Consider the following 20121-nt stretch of genomic DNA (forward strand, 5'->3'; position numbering starts at 1 on the left):
CCGTATATATTTTAAAAGCGAGAAAACTAAGACCCAGTGACTTGACATGTGATTTGTCCAAAATCCCAGGCTAAAAAGCGGGCAGAATTGTAAATAGAATTCTGATCAGTTTTCCAGAACCCACATTTTTATACCCTCGTATGGACTCTGGATTAACATTACTCCATTGATTCTCACAAGAGTGTCTCCCTGCAAACTGAAGTCAGATATACTCCAAAACCAGTGCAGCTAACAATGTAAACATGTGAGAAGTTTGGGTAATACAAAAGAACTAGGGGGTCCAAATGAGAGGGAACAAGTTGAAAGGAAAAGGGAGGTGCAAGGACATAGAAATAAACAGAAGGGGAGAAGATGGGCGCACAGAATACTGGTTACGATAAGAGGAAGCTGAGTTTGGAAAACCCAAAAGGAAAAAATTCTTCCTTTTATCTCTGTATAAAGAACAGAGCAAAGATAGCCACAAGGCCATGTGGGGAGCAAGGAAGGATAAGGTTTCTGGGAAAGTGAAGGAGAGGTGAAAACTCTGCAAGGACCTAAGGCCAGGAGAGGATTAGTGTGGGGAAGGAAGGAAGGTCCAGAGCCAAGTGACAGGCTACAGCAGGCAGTGGACATCAAATCTACTCTAGCCCGAGTCTCTTTTAGTATTTCAGACCTGAAATGTTCTGAAGGGGGTGCAAGAGCAAGGGAAGGCAAAATTGTAAAGGGTCCTGAATATAATGATCAAGAATGGGCCTAACACACATTTAAAAAAGAAACAAAAACTAATAGACCAATTTCTTTTCTTTTTTTGTTATTTGGGCCACACTTGGTGGGCTTGGGGGACCATATGGGATGCAGAACTGGGTTGGGTCCATTGTGTGCAAGGAAAACACCCTACCCCGGAGTACTATCACTGCAGCCCCTTGATAGGCCAATTTCTAGTTCCCACTCCCCTTACCCATATTCTCCAGCTTCAACATCAGCCAGGCCCATATGCTACATACATTTCAAAAGGGGGAGTGTGTGTGTGTGTGTGTGTGTGTGTGTGTGTGTGTGTGTGCATACACAAGTATGCTCCTACAGAAGAGACATTAAGACAAAACAATACTGAGTGAGGGCTAAAGGGGTAGTACAGAGAGTAGGGTGCTTTACAGGGTTCTATCCCTGGCACCCTGTATGATTCCCTCCACAAGCTGCCATGAGTGATCCTGGAGTGCAGAGCCAGGAATAAGGCTGGAGTATTGTCAGGTGTGTCACCAAAACCAAATTTTAAAAAAGAGATGAAGAGAGACCCACAGATTGGCAGAGTCCAATACACAGATGGAGAGAGAGGGGGGTGGGAGAGAGGGTGGGGGAGAGAGAGAGAAAGAGAGAGAGAGAGAGAGAGAGAAAGAGAGAGAGAGATCTGGGTCTTGGTGAGAAAACTACCATAGCAGGAATGAAAGTAGCTGCATGAAGACTCAGAGAACCCCCAGAACTTAGTGCTAGGACCCTAAAAGGAGTTGGAGATGTGTCTTTGCAGTACCTGGTTTAGATTATGCTGCTAAAGTGACTGTATAGGCCTTGTCACTGAACCCCAAACCCTTAACCCACCCAGGGTGGCTAGACACTAAGCTTAAAGCACCCCGAACTAGGACTCTCAAAGGTTAGCAGCCCCCTCGCCGGCCTAAAGACCAGGAGCTGGGAGGAACGCTGGAGAACTGGGTCCCCAGCCTTCCCCCACCCTCCTGCTCCCAGCGCCAACAGTTGCCCTGAGGGCAGGCCCCCAGAGAGGTGGGGTTGGGGAGGGTAATCTTGGCAGGCAGGCCTGCAGCCTGGCGTTAAGTAGGTAGGGACTGTAGAGGAGGGCAGACGCGGAGGGGAGTATTGAACACGAGTGGAAAGCGCCGAAAGACACGGAGAGGGGGAGGGGACCGGGAAGCATTTGAATGAGAGGAGGGGATCACGGGTAGAGTGGGCTCCAGGAGGTTGGGCGGGCGCCCGTGTGACAGGGGGCCAGACCCTTAAGCCAGGTAAGGGGGCAGGTGCTTTGATGTTTCCTGGGGGTTAGGGTACTAGATCCTTCGGCGGAAAAGGCACGCCGCCTTTCCCGGGGAGCGGGATTCAAAGCTCCAGCGGCTATCATTTCCTTCTCAACTAACGGGGCCCCGGGTGGGGGCGCAAACTCCATCTCCAATGACTGTGTTCCAGTCCGCAATTTCCAGGCGGCCTCTGGGCTGGGAGTCTCGCGCCGGGGGCCGGCGCTGTCTCGCGAGCCCCCTCCACGAGCCAGCCAATGGCGTTGGTTTCTGGCGCCGCCCGCCCGCCTGGTGCAGAGCGCTGGGCGCTGTGAGCGGCGCTGCCATTTAAAGGGGCCGCGACCCCTGTCCCGGCTGCTAGGGAGGGAGGTGGAGAAGGAGCGCGGGGCTGTTCGCTGTCTGCAGTTCTAGGCTTGTAACCGGTACACTAACCCTGCCGCAGGTAGGGGTCAGGCCCGATGAAACCGAACCGAACCTCGGCTGGCGGGATCTCGCAGTAGCTGGGAGTGAGAAGAGGTGGGGGGGGTCTAAGGAGAGATCGTAGCTCCAAAATGTCTTCCTGTAAATGCCTAAGGTGGGGGGTGGGCAACAGGAGGAAGAGGACTAGGGAGCTGTAGGGGAGGGGGACGGGTCCGAGGAAGTGCAAGACCCGCGAAGGTAAGGGGGGCTAGTGGGTAGGTAGGACAGTGTGTGGGTGCGAGGGGAACGGACCCTGCAACGAGGGGATGGGGGGGTGGGGCCAGTCCGGGTGGGTGAAACTGAAGAGCTATGGGGCTTTGGGGGAGTGGGGAGGGGGAAGAAGGTGAAATCGCGGGGGCGGGAAAAGCTCCCGGTGGCAAGAGCTCCGGGGGACTGTAAGGGGGCGTTCAGCCCGAGTGGGGGGGCGGGGAGAAAAGGTAAGAGGGGGAGGGGTAACAGAGTTGCAGTGGGGTGGCGGGGGCAGGCAGCCGATTGGAACTAAGGTCTCTTGATGAGAGTGGGCACTGGGCCAGGCTGGGGAATGCCTCTCCCCACAGGGGGCGCTGTATGTGGGTGGGGGGGAGTGGTCATTTTGGATTAAAGCCCGCGCTGTAGAAATGCTTAGTGGAAACGCTTGTTGGTTGCTGCGGGGGCTCTTGGTGAGAAATTCAAGTGGATGATGGGGTGTGTCCCAGAGCTTATCTAAAACGAAATTACGCTGTGGAGACCCCCTCCTCTCTTGTGCATTCTCCCTCTGCAGCCCTTATCCAGCCATCCTCATGGACCCCGGCGATTTTCCCAGTCCATTTGACCCTTTGACCCTGCCGGACAAGCCGCTGGCTGGAGACCTTCCAGTGGACATGGAGTTTGGAGAAGATCTACTGGAATCCCAGACCGCCCCAAGTCGAGGATGGGCCCCCACTGGCCCTTCACCCTCCTCAGGAGCTCTCGACCTGCTTGATACTCCTGCTGGCTTGGAAAAAGACCCTGGAGTTCTGGATGGAGCCACTGAGCTGCTGGGGCTGGGGGGGCTGCTGTACAAAGCCCCCTCTCCTCCAGAGGTGGAACACAGTTCCGAGGGTGCCCTTGTGTGGGGTACAGGGGAGCACACACTAGAGCCTGGACCAGATGGCCAGCCTCCTGAGGTGTTGCCCCCTGATCCAGGGGCTGGAGCGAATCCCTCGTCACCAGAGGGGCTACTCGAGCCTTTGGTTTCCGATTCCCCAATAACCCTGCAGTCTCCCCATATTGACGACGACGAGACCACTTCTATGGATACAGGGAGAAAGGGCTCTTCTGGGCAGGAGGAGGAACTCCCCTCCCAAGGACAGCCACAGAGCCCAAATGCCCCCCCCAGCCCATCAGTGGGAGACACTCTGGGGGATGGAGTCAGCAATTCCCAGACCAAATCTGGAGGTCCTAGCCCCTCTGCACAACCTTCCTTGCCAGGTAGGTTGCCTAACCAAATGGAGAATGAAGGTGGGATGGATAGGGTGACCATTTGTTTGGGGAAGAAGGGAGTGGAGGAAACAGAGGAGGGCTAGGTAGAGGAGTAGAGATTTTTTTATGGGTAGGGGGTATCAGAGAGAAGTGGGGGTGAAGGTAAGGGAAAGTATGGCTGGGGGAACCTTAGTACTTGAGGGGGAGAAATAGGAGAGGGGGAAATACGTGGATTTGCTTGTGGAGGTTCCCTTTTCTTGACTCGCCCTCTCCAGTGGGTATTTTGGTGTCAGGGTTCTTCCTTCAGAATCTGGGGGGAGAACACCATGCTTCCTGCTTCTAAGCACTTTTTTGCCGGTGTTTTTCGAGATAACAGAGGGCTTCCTGAGTTTGATGAATGATAACTAGCTTGGGGAGCCCCCAGTAGCAAGCACACGGCTTTCAGAGGAATGGTGGAAATGTGAGGGCCTAGGATTGTGTGTCTGATAAAGGAGAACCTAGACCTGAGCCACTTTCATCCCCTCCCCCAACTCTTCCCCCCTGCTGCTGCTCTGCCTAGTGATGTGCCTCTCCTAGCTTGTGACCAGGGTCTTAGGGCTTATATAACCAGTCCAGGAAACCAAACCGTACAGGAATGCTTCTTTTCCCTCCTGGCTACCTTGGGACGGTTGCATTTGGGAGGGGGGGAGGGACTGCAAAATATTTACTTGGAAATAGGAATTCTCAGTGAAAGGTGAGTTATCTGTATTTCTTGAACTTTTCATTATTGGGACGGAAAGCTAATGAGAAACGATTTGAATTTTCTGAGGCTTTTTGTGTGTGGGGGCTGAAGAATTCACTGTACTTCCCTTCCTTTAGTACAGTGCTTGAGAAAAAAGCCTCAAGAAAAGCCACAGGCGTTCAAGTTTTCTCTACTCCTGGTTGGAGTCCATTATTCCCCAGGGATTGAGGCAGGGCTTGGGCCAAACGAGGGTGTGGCGGTGAGGGCAGGCTGCAGATTTAAGCGGCTTTCTGCTTCCTTTGCAGGAGATGGCCTGACTGGGAAGGCTCCCGAGAAGCCACCTGAGAGGGTGAGGCGGGGGAGGGGAATGGAAGGAGTCTGGTTCCCTCTATAGCTCTGGGAGAGAGAAAGGGGGAGAGAGAGAGAGAGAGAGAGACCCTTCATTTCCCCTCCCAGATGTTGTTCTGTGGAGCGCATGTTTGAGAGGTAGTGGGCGGAGGGAAGGCGGGAGGGAGGGAGCTTTTGTGTCTACTGAACCAAAAAGTCCAGCCTCTTTTGATTCCCTCCTCCCTCCAAGGGGCTGGGGCCAGGGGGTCCCTTGTCTCCCTGCCCCCTCCCATCGCCTGATCCCCACCCAAACCCCCCTCTCCGCACGAGTGCAGCTGGCCTCTTAGCTGGTCCAGGGTGTCAGTTTTCCGCCTTCCCCTGTTTCCAAGGTGCAGAAGAGAAGTGAACGCGTTCGGCGGGCAGAGCCTCCCAAACCCGAGGTGGTGGATTCCACTGAGAGCAGTGAGTAGGCCTAGCAAATGCACACACGTAACCTGGGAGTCCTGGATGGGGAGAAGAGCCAGGAGTGGGATGCGGTAGGCCCCAGTTCTCCCCACTCCTCCAGCCCCTCCCAGCACCGCCCGCAGTGTGAAATGCCTGCCCTGCTCTGGGTTGGCATGGGAACCAGGGGCAGTGCGGGGAAATTGAACACAAGAGCAGTGAGAATGGAGTTTCCCATTTCGGCGCCACCATCCCCACCCAAGTCTTCTTTCCTTCAAAGGGTTCACCTCCGTTTTTCTCTCGGGGGGTGGGGGGGGAGATCTGAGTCACCACTGAGGGAGATAGGGATGCCAGTGGCTTAGGACACCCCTGAGAATCACTCACCTGGAGGCCCTGGGGCCAGCGGTGTGGTGGGGATGTGGGACTGGCTTGAGACCTGGCCAGAAGCTTTTATCTCAAGGCCCCTTCCTCCCATCCTTCCTTAGTTCCAGTGTCAGATGAAGATTCTGACGCCATGGTAGATGACCCCAATGATGAAGACTTTGTGCCATTCCGGCCCCGCCGTTCTCCTCGCATGTCCCTTCGCTCAAGCGTGGCACAGAGGGCCGGGCGCTCTTCGACAGCCACCAAGATGACATGTGCACATTGCCGGACCCCGCTGCAGAAGGGGCAGACCGCCTACCAGCGCAAGGGGCTGCCTCAGCTCTTCTGCTCCTCATCCTGCCTCACCACCTTCTCCAAGAAGCCCTCTGGCAAGAAGACCTGCACCTTCTGTAAGAAGTAAGTCAGCTTCCGGATTGTGGGTTTGCAGGGAGCAGCAGCCCGGGAACAGTGGGTGAGGCCTTGACAGCAGGCAAGGCCTTCCCTTCCCCTCCCCCCGCAGCAGGTGGCAGCACTGGGCGGGAGGTGGATTGGGGAGGGGAGGGGGTGGAGGTCAAGGCGACCAGGGCTGAGAGCGCCTCTCACACCTGTTCCTCTTTCAGGGAGATTTGGAACACCAAGGACTCAGTGGTGGCGCAGACTGGCTCTGGAGGCTCCTTCCATGAGTTCTGCACCTCAGTCTGCCTCTCCTTGTACGAGGCCCAGCAGCAGCGCCCCAGTCCCCAGACGGGGGATCCCGCTGATGCCACCCGGTGCAGCATATGCCAGAAGACCGGAGAGGTGAGGCAGCTGGCACGGGGAGCTCGTTTACAGAGCCTGGATGGCCCTGACTTGCTGCCCCTGAGTCCAGGGGGTGCTGCAGGGCCAGGCCCTGTGGAGGTAGGGTGCGGGGAGGGCAGGCGGCCGTCTCGGGGTGTATTGACGCAAAGAGCTTCTCCAGGATGCGTGCAACTGTCCTTCCTTGCCACCCAGGATCTCACCATCAAGTCGGCAGGCTGATATACAGGTTGAGGGGTCCCGGGGTCCACGGTTTGGTTTGAAGGTTTAGGGTGAGGCTGGGTGGGCAGTCCTTGCGTCAAGGTGGGTGGTTGGCGGTGGCCGGGCCCTGGGCCCCAGCTCAGGGGTGTGTGTGTATGGCAGGTCCTGCACGAGGTCAGCAACGGCAGCGTGGTGCACCGGCTCTGCAGCGACTCTTGCTTCTCCAAATTCCGGGCCAACAAGGGACTGAAAACCAACTGCTGTGACCAGTGCGGGGCTTACATCTACACCAAGACCGGGAGCGCTGGCCCTGAGCTCCTTTTCCACGAGGGCCAACAAAAGCGGTTCTGCAACACAACCTGCTTGGGGGCATACAAGAAGGTGGGGCCGAGGGAGTAGTGTGTTTTTTAGAGGGCTGTGGAAGGGGGTGCGGTTCTTGGGTGATAAATAAAGGTCCCTGATGGGTCAAGGGCCGGGAGGAATAAAGCAAATAAAGGGGGCTTCAGTTGTATCTGTTATGTTTTCTCTTTAAAGCTGGCTGGTGGATACACAGGTCTTTGTTATATCATCACTTTTTTTTGTATGCCTGAAAACTCATGTTTTAAACATTTAAAAAATAAAAGCGAAGGGTCAAATCCAGCCTCAGCCTCTCCTTCCCCATCCTCACAGAAAAACACACGTGTGTACCCATGTGTCTGGTGCAAGACCCTGTGTAAGAACTTTGAGATGCTATCACATGTGGATCGTAATGGCAAGACCAGCTTGTTCTGTTCCCTGTGCTGTACCACCTCTTACAAAGTGAAGCAGGCAGGGCTCACTGGTAGGTGCAAAGCCCTCTTCTCTGAGACCCCCTGCTGGCCTCCTTTCTACCTCCCATACTCCCCTCTTCTAAAGTAACTCCTGGTGCCCGATATCGGCCCCGACTACATCTTCCCGTGGATTTCCTGTTCCATCTCTGCACTGCCTCACACCTTCTGTATGCATTCTCTCTCTCTCCCTCCCTCCCTCCCTCCCTCTCCCTCTCTCTCCCCTCCTTTCTTGCTCCCTTTCTCTCTATGCCCCAGGCCCTCCCCGACCCTGCAGCTTCTGCCGCCGCAGCCTCTCTGACCCCTGTTACTACAACAAGGTTGATCGCACAGTCTACCAATTCTGCAGCCCCAGCTGCTGGACCAAGTTCCAGGTACTCCAGACCCTGGACCAGGGATAAAGGGTGTGGCGACAGAAAGAGGGTATGAGAATTGGGGTAGGTAGGTCTGGGCAGAGCCAAGAACAAGCCTGGCTTCCCCACGCCCCCACCAGCACACACCTCGTGCCCATCCCTTACTTGTCTTCCTTCCCTCCAGCGTGCAAGCCCCGAGGGGGGCATTCACCTGAGCTGTCACTACTGCCACAGCCTCTTCAGTGGCAAGCCTGAGGTCTTGGACTGGCAGGTAAGACCCCCTTACCCTCCACCCCTCACCACATCTTGCCACAGGCCCAGTCATTTGAAGGGGTCCTTCCACTCGGCTCTTGCCAGAATCAGATGTCACAGCTGTGCCCTTCCTTACCCTATCTCCATGCTCCCCACATTAGGACCAGGTGTTTCAGTTCTGCTGCCGAGATTGCTGTGAGGACTTCAAGCGTCTCAGGGGTGTGGTGTCCCAGTGTGAGCATTGCCGGCAGGAGAAACTCCTGCACGAGAAGCTTCGATTCAGTGGGGTGGAGAAAAGCTTCTGCAGTGAAGGTAAGGGGGGGCCAAGGAGAAGGGGAGGGTGGAAGACGGTCTAGGGTAAGGGCCTTCTGCGTTCTGCCCGTCTGGGAGTCTTGGAGTGCGGGAGGGATTGAGTGCCTCTGGGACCCTCCGTGGCTCAGGACTTTTTCTGGCTTTGCCCCCTCCCCCACATTCCAGGCTGTGTGCTGCTCTACAAACAGGACTTCACTAAGAAGCTGGGGCTGTGCTGTATCACATGCACTTACTGCTCTCAGACTTGCCAGCGTGGGGTCACGGAGCAGCTGGATGGCAGTGCCTGGGACTTCTGCAGCGAGGACTGTAAGAGCAAGTACCTGCTGTGGTACTGCAAGGTAAGGGGGACAGAGTGTCAGAAAGGAGGGGACCCAGGCAGTGGCAGTGCTGCAGTCAGTGTACGCAGCTGTTGGTGCTGGAGCCATAGTACAACGGGTAGGGCACGTGCCTTGCCTTCAGTCGACCTGGGGTTCAATCCCTGGCACCCCAAGTGGCCCCCCCATGCCCCGCCAGGAGTGATTCCTGACTATAGAGTCAGGAGTAAACCCTGAGCACCTGCAGATGTGGCCCCCAAAGCAGACAAGGAAAAAAATAACAGGATTGTGGGCCACTCTCGCCCCCTCTCCGGGGAAGCAGCGTGATCTATCCTAGGACATAAGACCCAGCCTGTTTCAGAAGGACCAATCTAACCGTCTTGTCGACACCCTAAGGCTGCCAGGTGCCATGCCTGTAAACGCCAGGGAAAGCTACTGGAGACCATCCACTGGCGCGGGCAGATCCGTCATTTCTGCAACCAGCAGTGTCTGCTGCGCTTCTATAGCCAGCAGAACCAACCCAACATGGATACACAGAGTGGGCCCGAGAGCCTCCTGAACAGTAAGTGCCAGGTGGGGGGGCACCCTCTCTGTTCAAACGGGTTAGCCTCTCCGTCACCTCTCTTGTGTCTCGCACCTTGGCCAGAGTTTCTTGTAGTTGTTCTCTATTCTCTTGTAGTTGCCGAACTCTCCAATAATTGAGGGACGATATGGTTCACAAGTTCTTCGACTTTGGAGTTGCCTCTTTGCTCTAAGGGATGCCAGTTTAGGGAGGATGTGGCACAGCAGGGGGTGTCTCTGCTTAGGTTTCAGAGAGAAGGAAATCAAAACATAGGCTCTCTTTCCTGTGTGAGACTAATGGTTGTCTCAGACTTCTCTGGCACTCAGGGCTGTAGACTCCTAGTGTCATCCACATGGAAGGGCTCATGTGCTAGACTTGTGGAAGCTGCTATCATTTCTCATTCTCCGCAGAAGCCAGGAGCAGTGGCTTATCTTGGTCACCAGGATTGATTGGGGCATGGAGAAGACTATACTTGGGGTGTGGCTTGCGACAGGAGGGGAATTTCCCATTAGGTTGACCTCTCCATGAAGTTCCCTTGCAAATGGAGGGGAGCAGAAACAAATGGGGTGCTGGACTCTCCAATGACAGCATTCATTTGTTTGGACCTACAGGTCAGTGTTCTGAGTCAAAGCCCCAGACCCCCTTGCAAACCAAAGTGGAGAATAGCAACACAGTGAAGACCTCGGAGGTACAAGTGAACCTGAACAAGGTGAGGGTGAAGCCCGGGCAGGGTGGGTGATGGTCACAGAGGAAGGTACACTGTCATTGCTGACATTCTGTGATCTCTGTAGATCCCTACAAAGACCCGCTTGACTTCGGCTGTTTCCACTCCTCCACCACCTCCGCCCCCAGCCACCCCTCGCAAAAACAAAGCTGCCATGTGTAAGCCACTGATGCAGAACCGGGGGGTCTCCTGCAAGGTGGAGATGAAGTCCAAAGGGATTCAGACAGGTGAGCTAGGGTCCCTCAGCACCCCAGATAATTCTTCTCTCATGCAAGGTCACCCTCCCTGGACCAGGAGCTGGACGGTGGTAATGGTGGATGCATATGATAGTGGTTTCTGGTTTGAGGAAAGTTGTTTTTTTTTTTTTTTTTTTTGCTTTTTGGGTCACACCTGGCGATGCACAGGGGTTACTCCTGGCTCTGCATTCAGGAATTACTCCTGGAGGTGCTCAGGGGACCATATGGGATGTTGGGAATCGAACCCGGGTCGGCCGCGTGCAAGGCAAACGCCCTACCCGCTGTGCTATCTCTCCAGCCCCGAGGAAAGTTTTTTGAGGGGTGAAAAATTGGACCTCACCTGGCAGGCTCTCAGGGCCTATTCCTGGCTCTGCCCAGGTGTGCTCAGGAGTGACCCCTGGCAGTGCAAACAGGCAACTTATTCACTCTACTATCTCTATAGCAATTAGAGGGCAGTGAGCACACAGTGAGTGCTCTTGGGATGATAGGCAAGTACCGGATCCTGGGTCAGACGTGAACCATCTCTCAGGGACTCAGATATTCCCCTGTTTTGTCGTTTGTAGAAGAGTGGAAACCACAAGTGATTGTGCTGCCAATCCCAGTGCCCATCTTTGTGCCAGTGCCTATGCATCTGTACTGCCAGAAAGTCCCGGTGCCTTTCTCAATGCCTATCCCGGTAAGTGGCCCTGCCCCGCCCAGTAGGAGGCCTTGCTCTCCAGCCTTCCTCCTGTCAGTGGCTCCTTTCCATTTTCCTGTGTGGTTCTTGTCATTTCTTGGAATTGGTGCCTCCAGGTGCCTGTGCCTATGTTCCTGCCTACTACCTTGGAGAGCACAGACAAGATCGTGGAGACCATTGAGGAGCTGAAGGTGAAGATCCCCTCGAATCCCTTAGAGGCCGACATCCTGGCTATGGCAGAGATGATTGCAGAGGCTGAAGAATTAGACAAGGCCTCATCTGACCTTTGTGGTAGGCTCTGGGTGGCGGTGATGAGGGAGAAATGGGAGGGGGAGGGCTCCCATTCTGTCTTTGTCTTGGGGGCTGGAGAGGGTTATTGTTGTGTGGAGACTTAATTGGGATCGCCTCCCTCCCTCCCTCGAAACCCTGTGAGGACGCTAGGGCAGGAACTGCAGTGACAGGGCCTGTCTCTGCCTCCCAGATCTTGTGAGCAACCAGAGTGCAGAGGGACTTCTAGAAGACTGTGACCTGTTCGGACCAGCCCGAGATGATGTCCTGGCCATGGCTGTTAAGATGGCCAATGTCTTGGATGAACCTGGACAAGACTTGGAGGCGGATTTCCCCAAGAGTGAGCACTCCCAAGGCATGCTCATTGAGTATTGTTACTTTCATTATCTCAGAAAGGGGGGGTGATTCTTGGGACCCTGAGGTGACCACCCTAAACAGTGCTCCTGAGAACCCTGACAGAACACTCTCTGGTTTACACTTAAGTCTTGTTTTGGTGTGTGTCTCTCTGTTTTTATGTGTAACTGTGGTTTAAAAAGATACGGAACATGGACTGGAGAGATACCACAGTGCGTAGGGTGCTTGCCTTGCATGCATCTGACCTGGGTTTGATCCCTGGCCTCCCATGTAGTTTCCTGAGCCCCCCAGGAGTGATTCCTGAGTGGAGAGCCAGGAATGACCCCCTGATCATTGCCTGGTATGTCCCCAAAATAAAAAAGTGAAAAGACACGTAACAGAAAGTACATTGGAACTGTTTTTCAGCGTATAGCTTTATAGCATTAAAAACATTCACCTTGTTGAGAGTGGCTATATTTTTGGTATCTCTTGAGTATGTTCTTGGTTTAGTTTTGCCAGTTCTGTGGACTCTAGTGATGCTCTCTGGGGGGGTTCTTCTTGAGTTAGGTGGGAAAGTAGTAGGGGTAGGGTTGGTACGTGACTGGGTTGAAAGCTGAAAACACTGATTTCTTCTTCCTCTCCTTTTGGATAGATCCTTTGGACATTAACCCCAGCGTGGACTTCCTCTTTGATTGTGGCCTAGTGGGACCTGAGGACGTGCCTACTGAACAAGAGCTTCCCCGAACCATGAGGAAGGTAAGGAGAGGGTTGCTGGCACCCAGAACAACAAATTTCGTGACTTAGCTTGACCGCCCCCCCCCCAAAGTTCCTTTCTCTACCACTGAGAGTGCTGAGGCGCAGCCTAACTTGGAGCTCTCACAGTCTGAGGTCATCAGCACTGCCTGGGTCTGGAGGTTGTGCTGTGAAACCTTGCTGTGTTTAGTCTGTCAGTCCCTTTCCCACTTCTATGGAGACCTTGGCCTTAGCTCTGTTGCCCTCCTCGTCCTCCAGGGTCAAAAGCGGCTGGTGCTTTCAGAGAGTTGTTCCCGGGACTCTATGAGCAGCCAACCTAGCTGTACTGGACTCAACTATTCCTATGGAGTAAATGCTTGGAAGTGCTGGGTGCAGTCGAAATATGCCAATGGAGAAACCAGCAAGGGGGATGAGCTGCGCTTTGGCCGTAAGTCCTGGGCCAGGCCGGGGTGAAGAAGGCAGGTGGGAAGAGCAGCAGGACTGTGCTGGAGCTGCAGATGTCTAGGAGTGAGACAGGTGCCCTGGGAACATAGGAAGGAGTTTGTGGGATAAAGGGAGAAGATGCTGGCGATGGGAAGACAGTACAGCAGGGAGGGTGTTTGCCTTGCATGCAGCCAACCCAGGTTTGATCCTGGACATCTCATGTAGTCCCCTGAGCACTGTCAGAAGTCATTCCTGAGTGCAGATCCAGGAGTAACCCCAACACATCTGGGTGTGGCCCAAAAAACCAAAAAGAAAATAAGATAAGGGTTCCTTTTGTAAAGCATGCCTGTGTTTGAAGCTGGGAGGAAGGGGCTCATGGGGTGGGCTGGAAGGAGGGGGGTGCGGAAGGCAGTACTGGATGAAATTCTCCCATGACATTTTCATAATCCTATGCATCTTAATTGCAGCCAAGCCTATGAGGATCAAAGAGGATATTCTGGCCTGTTCAGCTGCTGAGCTCAATTATGGACTTGCCCAGTTTGTGAGAGAAATTACCCGGCCCAATGGTGAAAGATATGAGCCTGACAGCATCTACTATCTGTGTCTTGGTATCCAACAGGTACCCCCTGGCACCCCGCCTTACTTTGCCTCACTCTCAGCGTGGAAGGCAGGGTTCCCCTACCCCCACTCTGTGGATGTGTCTTCCTCACCCTGGGCCCGGCAGTTTGCCTTTTGTCCACTATTCCAAACAGGACATGGGAGGTCCCTATTTTTCTAAATTCAAAGCTGCATCCCCGAGGCTGTTGAGCAAGGAGCACTGTTCTTCAGGTACCCCTGTATAATCCTCAAGTCCATTCTGGGAAGGGGAGGAGTGGGGAGTGAGATTCTTTGACTAGTGGATTCCCGTGGGGAGAAGTCAGCTGTGCCAAAATCTGATGGTTGAGTCTGGGCTTATGAAGAAGCAGATGGAATAGCTCTCCAAACCTCCTCCTTGGTAATTCGAATTGGATCTCTGCCTGGGGGAAGCATTGTGGGGCACTGTTACCCATCATCTTCTAACAATGATTGAGGCCACCATGCTTGAGATGCACAGTGTAATAGTTTTTCATTTAGGACCTAGTGCTGAGTTTTCTGCGTGTGTGTGTGTGTGTATGTGTGTGTGTTTCTTTTCCCAGTACTTGCTGGAAAATAACCGAATGGTGAACATTTTCACGGACCTTTACTACCTGACTTTCGTTCAAGAACTCAACAAGTCTCTGAGTACCTGGCAGCCCACGCTCCTCCCTAACAGTAAGGGATAGGGATTTTGTACTCCTACCCCATGTGCTCTTTTCCTCCATTCTGGAAGCCCAGGACTCGAGAGTCTGAAGGCGCGAGTATGCTCCGTTGGTGGGTAGGGTTTAGTGTGCCGAAGAGCGGGGACCTGTTTTCAGACCAAGACTTCAGTCGGAAGAACGAAGACCAAAACTGATGGTGTGGGTTTGTTTGGGAAGTAAAGAGAAAGGGAGAGGTGTGCAAGTCCTCAATGTTTCCATCTAGATGCCTGGAACACGAGGGCAGTGACAGTAGCTCTGAGAACAGGTGGAGACTGAAAAACCACCAGGCCTGCTGGGGAGGGCAAGGTGTCAGGGGTTTCTGGCTAATGCCAGTGAGAGTCAGCACTCACGTGCCAGACCTGTGGGGGGTTCAGGTCACCACTCACTCCTGACACTCCTCTCTTCTTGAAACATTGCAGATACAGTGTTCACCCGGGTGGAGGAAGAGCACCTCTGGGAGTGTAAGCAGCTCGGGGTCTACTCACCCTTCGTCTTGCTCAACACCCTCATGTTCTTCAACACTAAGTTCTTTGGGCTGCAGACAGCTGAAGAGCACATGCAGCTCTCTTTCTCCAATGTGGTGCGACAGTCCCGCAAGTGTACCACCCCTCGGGGTACCACCAAGGTGGTGAGCATCCGCTACTATGCACCTGTCCGCCAGAGGAAAGGGCGAGGTACGAGACTGCCCACTTTACATCATCCCCATTGCCCGCTTGCCCCCACTTTCATATCATGTCATAAATGCCAAGGGGATCCACTTCTTTGCCACGTGCCTCCCTGTCCTGCATTCTTGTGTTTACGGAAAAGGTGGAAACTGCCCGTTTTCTTTGATCTGATGGGCAATGGTTGTTGTATAAACATGAGGTCATCGAGCTGCCATTTCAGGCTTCTTCTGATTTCGAGGCAGATTGCTTGCTTGTTCACCTTTTTTTAATCATTTTTATTTTTCTTTTTTGTTTTTGGAACATACCAGGCAGTGCTCAGAGCTCACTTCTGGCTCTCTGCTTAGGGATCACTTCTTGTGGGGGATTGGTGGACTGTAGTATGGTGCTAGAGATTGAGCTCAGCTTGGCTGCCTGCAAAGCAAGTACCCTATCCACTATTGTTTCTTTGGCCCTCTCTGCTTTTATTTTGGGAACTTGGTTTTTGTGCCACACCCAGCTATGCTCAGGGCTTACTCCTGGATTTGTGCTTGGAAATTACTGCTAGCAGGGCTTGGGGAGTGATATGAGGTGCCAGGAATCAAACCCAGGTCAGCTTGCAAGGCAAGCACCCTATGCACTGTATTATCCTTTGGCCCCTCTTTTTGTTTTTGGCTGCAGTGGTGGTGCTGGGTATCAAACCTGGACTCTGCCCGCCCCATCCCGTCATGCAAAGCATGTACAGTAGCCCTTGGAGCTATCTCTCTAGCCTTTTATCTGTGTTTGGGGATGTTTTTTGCCATATCCAGTGGTGCTCAGAGCTTACTCCTGGCTAGGCTCTCTGGGATCACTCCTGGAGGGGCTCAGGTGACCGAACGTGTGCCAGGTCTCAAACCCAGGTTGTCCGTGTGCAAGACATTACACTATATGAAGGTTTAGGGAGGGTGGGGTCATTGCTGTTTTCTCTATTTCTAAAGGTGAGTCTAAGAGTCTAACTTTTCAGCTCTCTCTCTCTCTCTATATATATATATGTGTATACACACACACACACACACACACACAAACACTTGAGGGACCAGAGAGACAGTATAGTATAGGGGTTAAGGTGCTTGCCCTGCATACTACTCCTTTTTAAATCCCTGGCACCACGTATGGTTCCTTGAGCACCACCGTGGATTACTTGCATGCAGAGCCAGGAAGAGCTTCTGAGCATCAGGGAAGGCTGAGCAACACAGGGTATTCTCTGTGGGGAATGACAGACTCCTTTTCTTCTTTGTTCCTTGGTGAGACTGTGTTTTGCTTCCTGAGAGCTTCACCCTGTGCCTTGTAACTGCCCTTGGAACGACTCATTGAACCTGAGCTTTTGCTTTTACCAAATCTGAGTTATTTTCTTGTGGTCCAGACACAGGCCCTGGGAAACGGAAGAGAGAAGATGATGCTCCTATCTTAGAGCAGCGTGAGAACCGCATGAATCCCCTGCGCTGCCCTGTCAAGTTCTATGAGTTCTATCTCTCCAAATGGTGAGTTGGGCTTAGGCGATGTGGGAATGGCACAAACAGGGAAATGCGAGGACTAGTCTCAGCCCTGGCACTTATCTCTGTCCACCCATCCCTCCCTGCCCCTATCCTGCCAGTCCTGAAAGCCTCCGGTCACGCAACGATGTGTTCTATCTGCAACCTGAGCGATCGTGCATCGCTGAGTCGCCTCTCTGGTATTCCGTGATCCCTATGGACCGCAGCATGTTGGAGAGCATGCTTAATCGCATTCTCGCCGTGCGTGAGATATACGAGGAGCTGGGTCGTCCGGCGGACGAAGACCTGGACTGAGCCCTCGCATTCGCTGGCACCAACTTTCACACCGTTGTCTGTCCTGTGACCATGCCACCCGAGGCCACTGGCCCAGGAACCAACAGTTTCGAAGGGCCCTCACTGCCCTTTTCTGCTCATCCATTCCCTGCCCTCCCTAGGAACCTCTGGCTTTTACCTCTTTCCATACCACTTGATACCCACAGGGCCCCAGTCCTCTGCGCTGAAGGGGGCTGGTCCCACTGATGGGCAAATCCCCAGGTAGGCCATTTTTGATGTTTCAGAGTAAAAGCCCTTTTCATGGGCATACTCTGGGTGGCGTGTTCATAGCTCTCACTATCCTGTTGGCTCTGGGGTTCCCAACGCATCCCATGTAAGTAAAATCCCTTGTTTCCTGGTTTGAGCAAGGGAACAATCCAGCTGCCTTCTCTGTCCTGTGCCCAATCTCTTCTCTCCTCTTCCCTTGTTCACGCTACTCAGTGGTCTGCGTTGAAAGGGATAAAAGTAATGAGGGGATCATTTACTTCATACACAGAGCTTAGCCCACCCTTCCTGTGAGATCACTGGTTCTTGGACTCCCCTCACCTCCTTGTTCCCCTTCCTCACCCCTGCAAGCAGTCACTCGTTTGTGCTGCAGTTAAAAATGCTTTTGTTCTCCCTCAAGGCAGAGAATGACTTTAAATATGGGGAGTAGATTTCTGTCCCCTTGGTATGTGTTGTCTATCTCTGCCGTGTTAGGTTGGCATGAGCCTTGGTGTCAACATGCATAGCCTCCTCTGTAACTGCCTCCCTTTAGTTCAGTGAACAGACTTCCCAAGGCAAAAACTATCTTCTGACTTGGGCTGGGGCTTGGTTGCCCTCTCTTGTTCTTTCTTCCCTTTCCTGCCCTCTCCCACCCCCCATTGTAAGAGCTAGGCCATGTCTGGGGCCCCTGGGTCATGCTGGATCTTATCTGTGGTCAAAAGAAAGGTTTGAGGGGCTGTGAGCTTGGGTCCTGCACCCAAGGCCCACATCTTGTGTGTCCCTCATCTTGCCCGTGTACTTCCAGAAGGTGCAAAGTGACCGGCAGGGGAGGGGGTTCCCAGTTTCCCTGTTGGCTTTGCTGTTTCCCTGCCTCCTTTTTTGTGTTTTTATAACTGTCATCGGTTTAGCCACTGTTTAAATTGTACATATTGTTCTCAGGTGCCTGGCCTGTCCCTTCAGTGAGCCATGCCCGCCCTTGTGTTGTAGTGAGAAGCTGTTGTCACGACTAACTTGTCTCTGAAAATTGTTTGTTTCCAATAAAGAGTTCAAATGGTCTTTTGTCTTTGCCCAGAGACAGAGGGCAAGGAGGGTGGCATGTCTGGTGAAGTGAGGCATACAAAGTAGCAGTGCTGGGTAACTTCATTTATCAAGGGATAAAGAAATGAGGTGTTCATCTCAACTGGAAAGTCACTTTTGTGTCACTGACTGAATCCATTGGGAATTTGGACTTTTTTGGTTTTTGAGCCACGCCCCGCTGTGCTCAGGGCTACTTGTGCTCAGATTGTTCCTGACAGGACTCAGGGAACCATATGGGGTGTTGGAAATCAAACCCGGGTTAATTGCATGCTAGGCAACTGCCCTGCTTACTATACCATCTCTCTGGCCTTTCGGTTGGTGTTTGAGCCACACTCAGCAGTGTTCTGAGCTTGCTTCTGCCTCTGGGCTCAGGGATTACTCAGAAACCATACAGAGTTTTGGAGTTTGAACCCATGTTGACTATGCAAGACAAGCACTGCTACTCACTCTGTCTAAACTCCGGTTAACATTTTTGGGTGAAATCACACCTGGCGATGCATAGGGCTTACTCCTGGCTTTGTGCTCAGGAATCACTCGTCTCTGCTCACAAGACTATATGGGGTTCGGGTATGAACCTAGTCAGTTGCTTGAAAGGCAACCACCTTCCTTGTATCTAGTCTGCTTTTAACATTTTAAGAGGGCTCACACCCATTACCCATCAGTTCTCTGCTGAGAACTTCAGGCCCCTCCCTTGCTTCTGAAGCTCTCAGTACTTAACCTAGTGATACAGATTGGGTGGGGACACCAGGGCTACACATGGGGGTGCTTGGGGTGCCATGCAGTAACAGGGATTGAACTCAGAGCCTTGCACAGGATAGGCCTGTGTGATACACATGAGGTATATCCCCACCCACAGGAATGTGGTCCTTTGTGTAACTTGTTTCCAAATAAGGGGAAAATCTTAATAGCCTTCTATTAAAGGACCTGCTGTGTTTCACAACACAGATTATAGACTTAATTCCCCCCCCCTTTTCTTGGGAGGGGGTTGTTGGGCCACATCTGGTTCTTAGGGCTTCCTCCTGGCTCTGTGCTCAGGAATCATTCCTGGCACTGCTTGGGGGGACAATATATAGTGCTGGAGATAGAATGGGTCAGCTGCATGTGCCTAAACTCTTAGTACTCCTCAGGCCTAATTATATACTTCATCGAAGACAAAGGTTTAACTAGACTGGATCTTACACCAGCAGATTCCTAGGTTACAAGGAAGACATACCAAGGTACAATTGGTGCTAAAACAGAATGAAATAAATACTTAAGGGCTAGGGGCTGGAGTGATAGCACAGCGGGTAGGGCGTTTGCCTTGCATGCGGCCCGACCCAGGTTCTATCCCCAGCATCCCATATGGTCCCCTGAGCACGGCCAGGAGTAGTTCCTGAGTGCATGAACCAGGAGTAACCCCTGAGCATCGCCAGGTGTGACCCAAAAAGCAAAATTAAATAAATAAATACTTAAGGGCTAGAGAAAGATCAAAGGGAAAGATCAAAGAGTGCATGCTTTTCTTGTCGGAGACTTGGATTCAATCCCAAGCACCACCTGGTCACCTGAACATCATCTGGAATGGTCCCTGAGCACAGAGCTAGGAGTAAGCTCTGAGCACTGCCAAGTGTAGCCCCAAAACAAAAAAAAATGAATTTCAGTGCTATGGAGTTAAGTCAAATGGCTGAAGGGGAGGGCCTGGAGCAATAGTACCCTTGTACCTGGCCAACCCAGGTTCAATCCAGGCATCCTGTATCTCCAAGCACCACCAGGAGAAACTCCTGAGCATCACTGGGTGTGACCCAAAAAATGGCTGGAGGGGAGACCTTGGTTTGATTTCCAGTACTGCTGGGTGTGACCCAACAAAAAGAAAGCTACAGACACTGAAGGTCAAATCTGTAGGCTGGGTGGTAGGGAGTTGGGGAGGGAAGACTACAGCGAGACTCAGGTTTCTAGCCTTGATCAGAAACCTTACTAACGGGGGGAATAAGATATCTTGAGACACTTTAAAATAAGATCTCAGCTGGGAGGATGATTTCAAGGGCTGTAGCTCAGACTTTGCACTTGGGAGCCTGGGGTTCCATCCCCATCAACACAATGGTCCCCCCAGTGAGTCTAGGCAAGAAGACAGTGTGGCACCCCCAAACAAAAACCAAGAAAACAAAGACAGGCTTTTTGTTTTCATTTTTCCCAAGGATGGAGTGGGGTGCTAAAGGAAGTTTGTAACAGGACGTTTTTTTTTGTTCACGGGATCAAAACCAGGAACTCTCACAAACAAGGCACATTT

The 20121-nt window shown here is 52.8% G+C and overlaps 1 protein-coding gene across 6 annotated transcripts; it reads left to right on the forward strand.

Moving 5' to 3' along the window:
* Positions 1-2306: 2306 nt before the first annotated feature.
* On the forward strand, positions 2307-17835 carry ZMYM3 (zinc finger MYM-type containing 3). 6 transcript variants are annotated; one of them, XM_056130058.1, is made up of 25 exons: positions 2307-2439; positions 3217-3905; positions 4923-4966; positions 5334-5406; positions 5871-6165; positions 6369-6546; positions 6907-7125; positions 7414-7564; positions 7809-7924; positions 8088-8174; positions 8317-8467; positions 8633-8805; positions 9178-9343; positions 9955-10052; positions 10135-10294; positions 10867-10979; positions 11096-11270; positions 11461-11622; positions 12253-12356; positions 12612-12780; positions 13244-13395; positions 13952-14066; positions 14512-14766; positions 16136-16253; positions 16367-17835. In XM_056130058.1, the coding sequence occupies exons 2-25, from the start codon at positions 3236-3238 to the stop codon at positions 16557-16559; spliced, it is 4137 nt and encodes a 1378-aa protein (XP_055986033.1). In that variant the 5' UTR covers positions 2307-2439; positions 3217-3235; the 3' UTR covers positions 16560-17835. The 6 variants fall into 6 exon arrangements, with proteins under 6 accessions (XP_055986033.1, XP_055986037.1, XP_055986036.1 ...); XM_056130062.1 differs by having other exon boundaries at positions 11461-11607; XM_056130061.1 differs by having other exon boundaries at positions 5340-5406.
* Positions 17836-20121: the final 2286 nt, after the last annotated feature.

Source organism: Sorex fumeus, unplaced genomic scaffold, assembly GCF_029834395.1.
Source record: "Sorex fumeus unplaced genomic scaffold, SorFum_2.1 ptg000073l, whole genome shotgun sequence".
Taxonomy (NCBI): Eukaryota; Metazoa; Chordata; class Mammalia; order Eulipotyphla; family Soricidae; genus Sorex; species Sorex fumeus.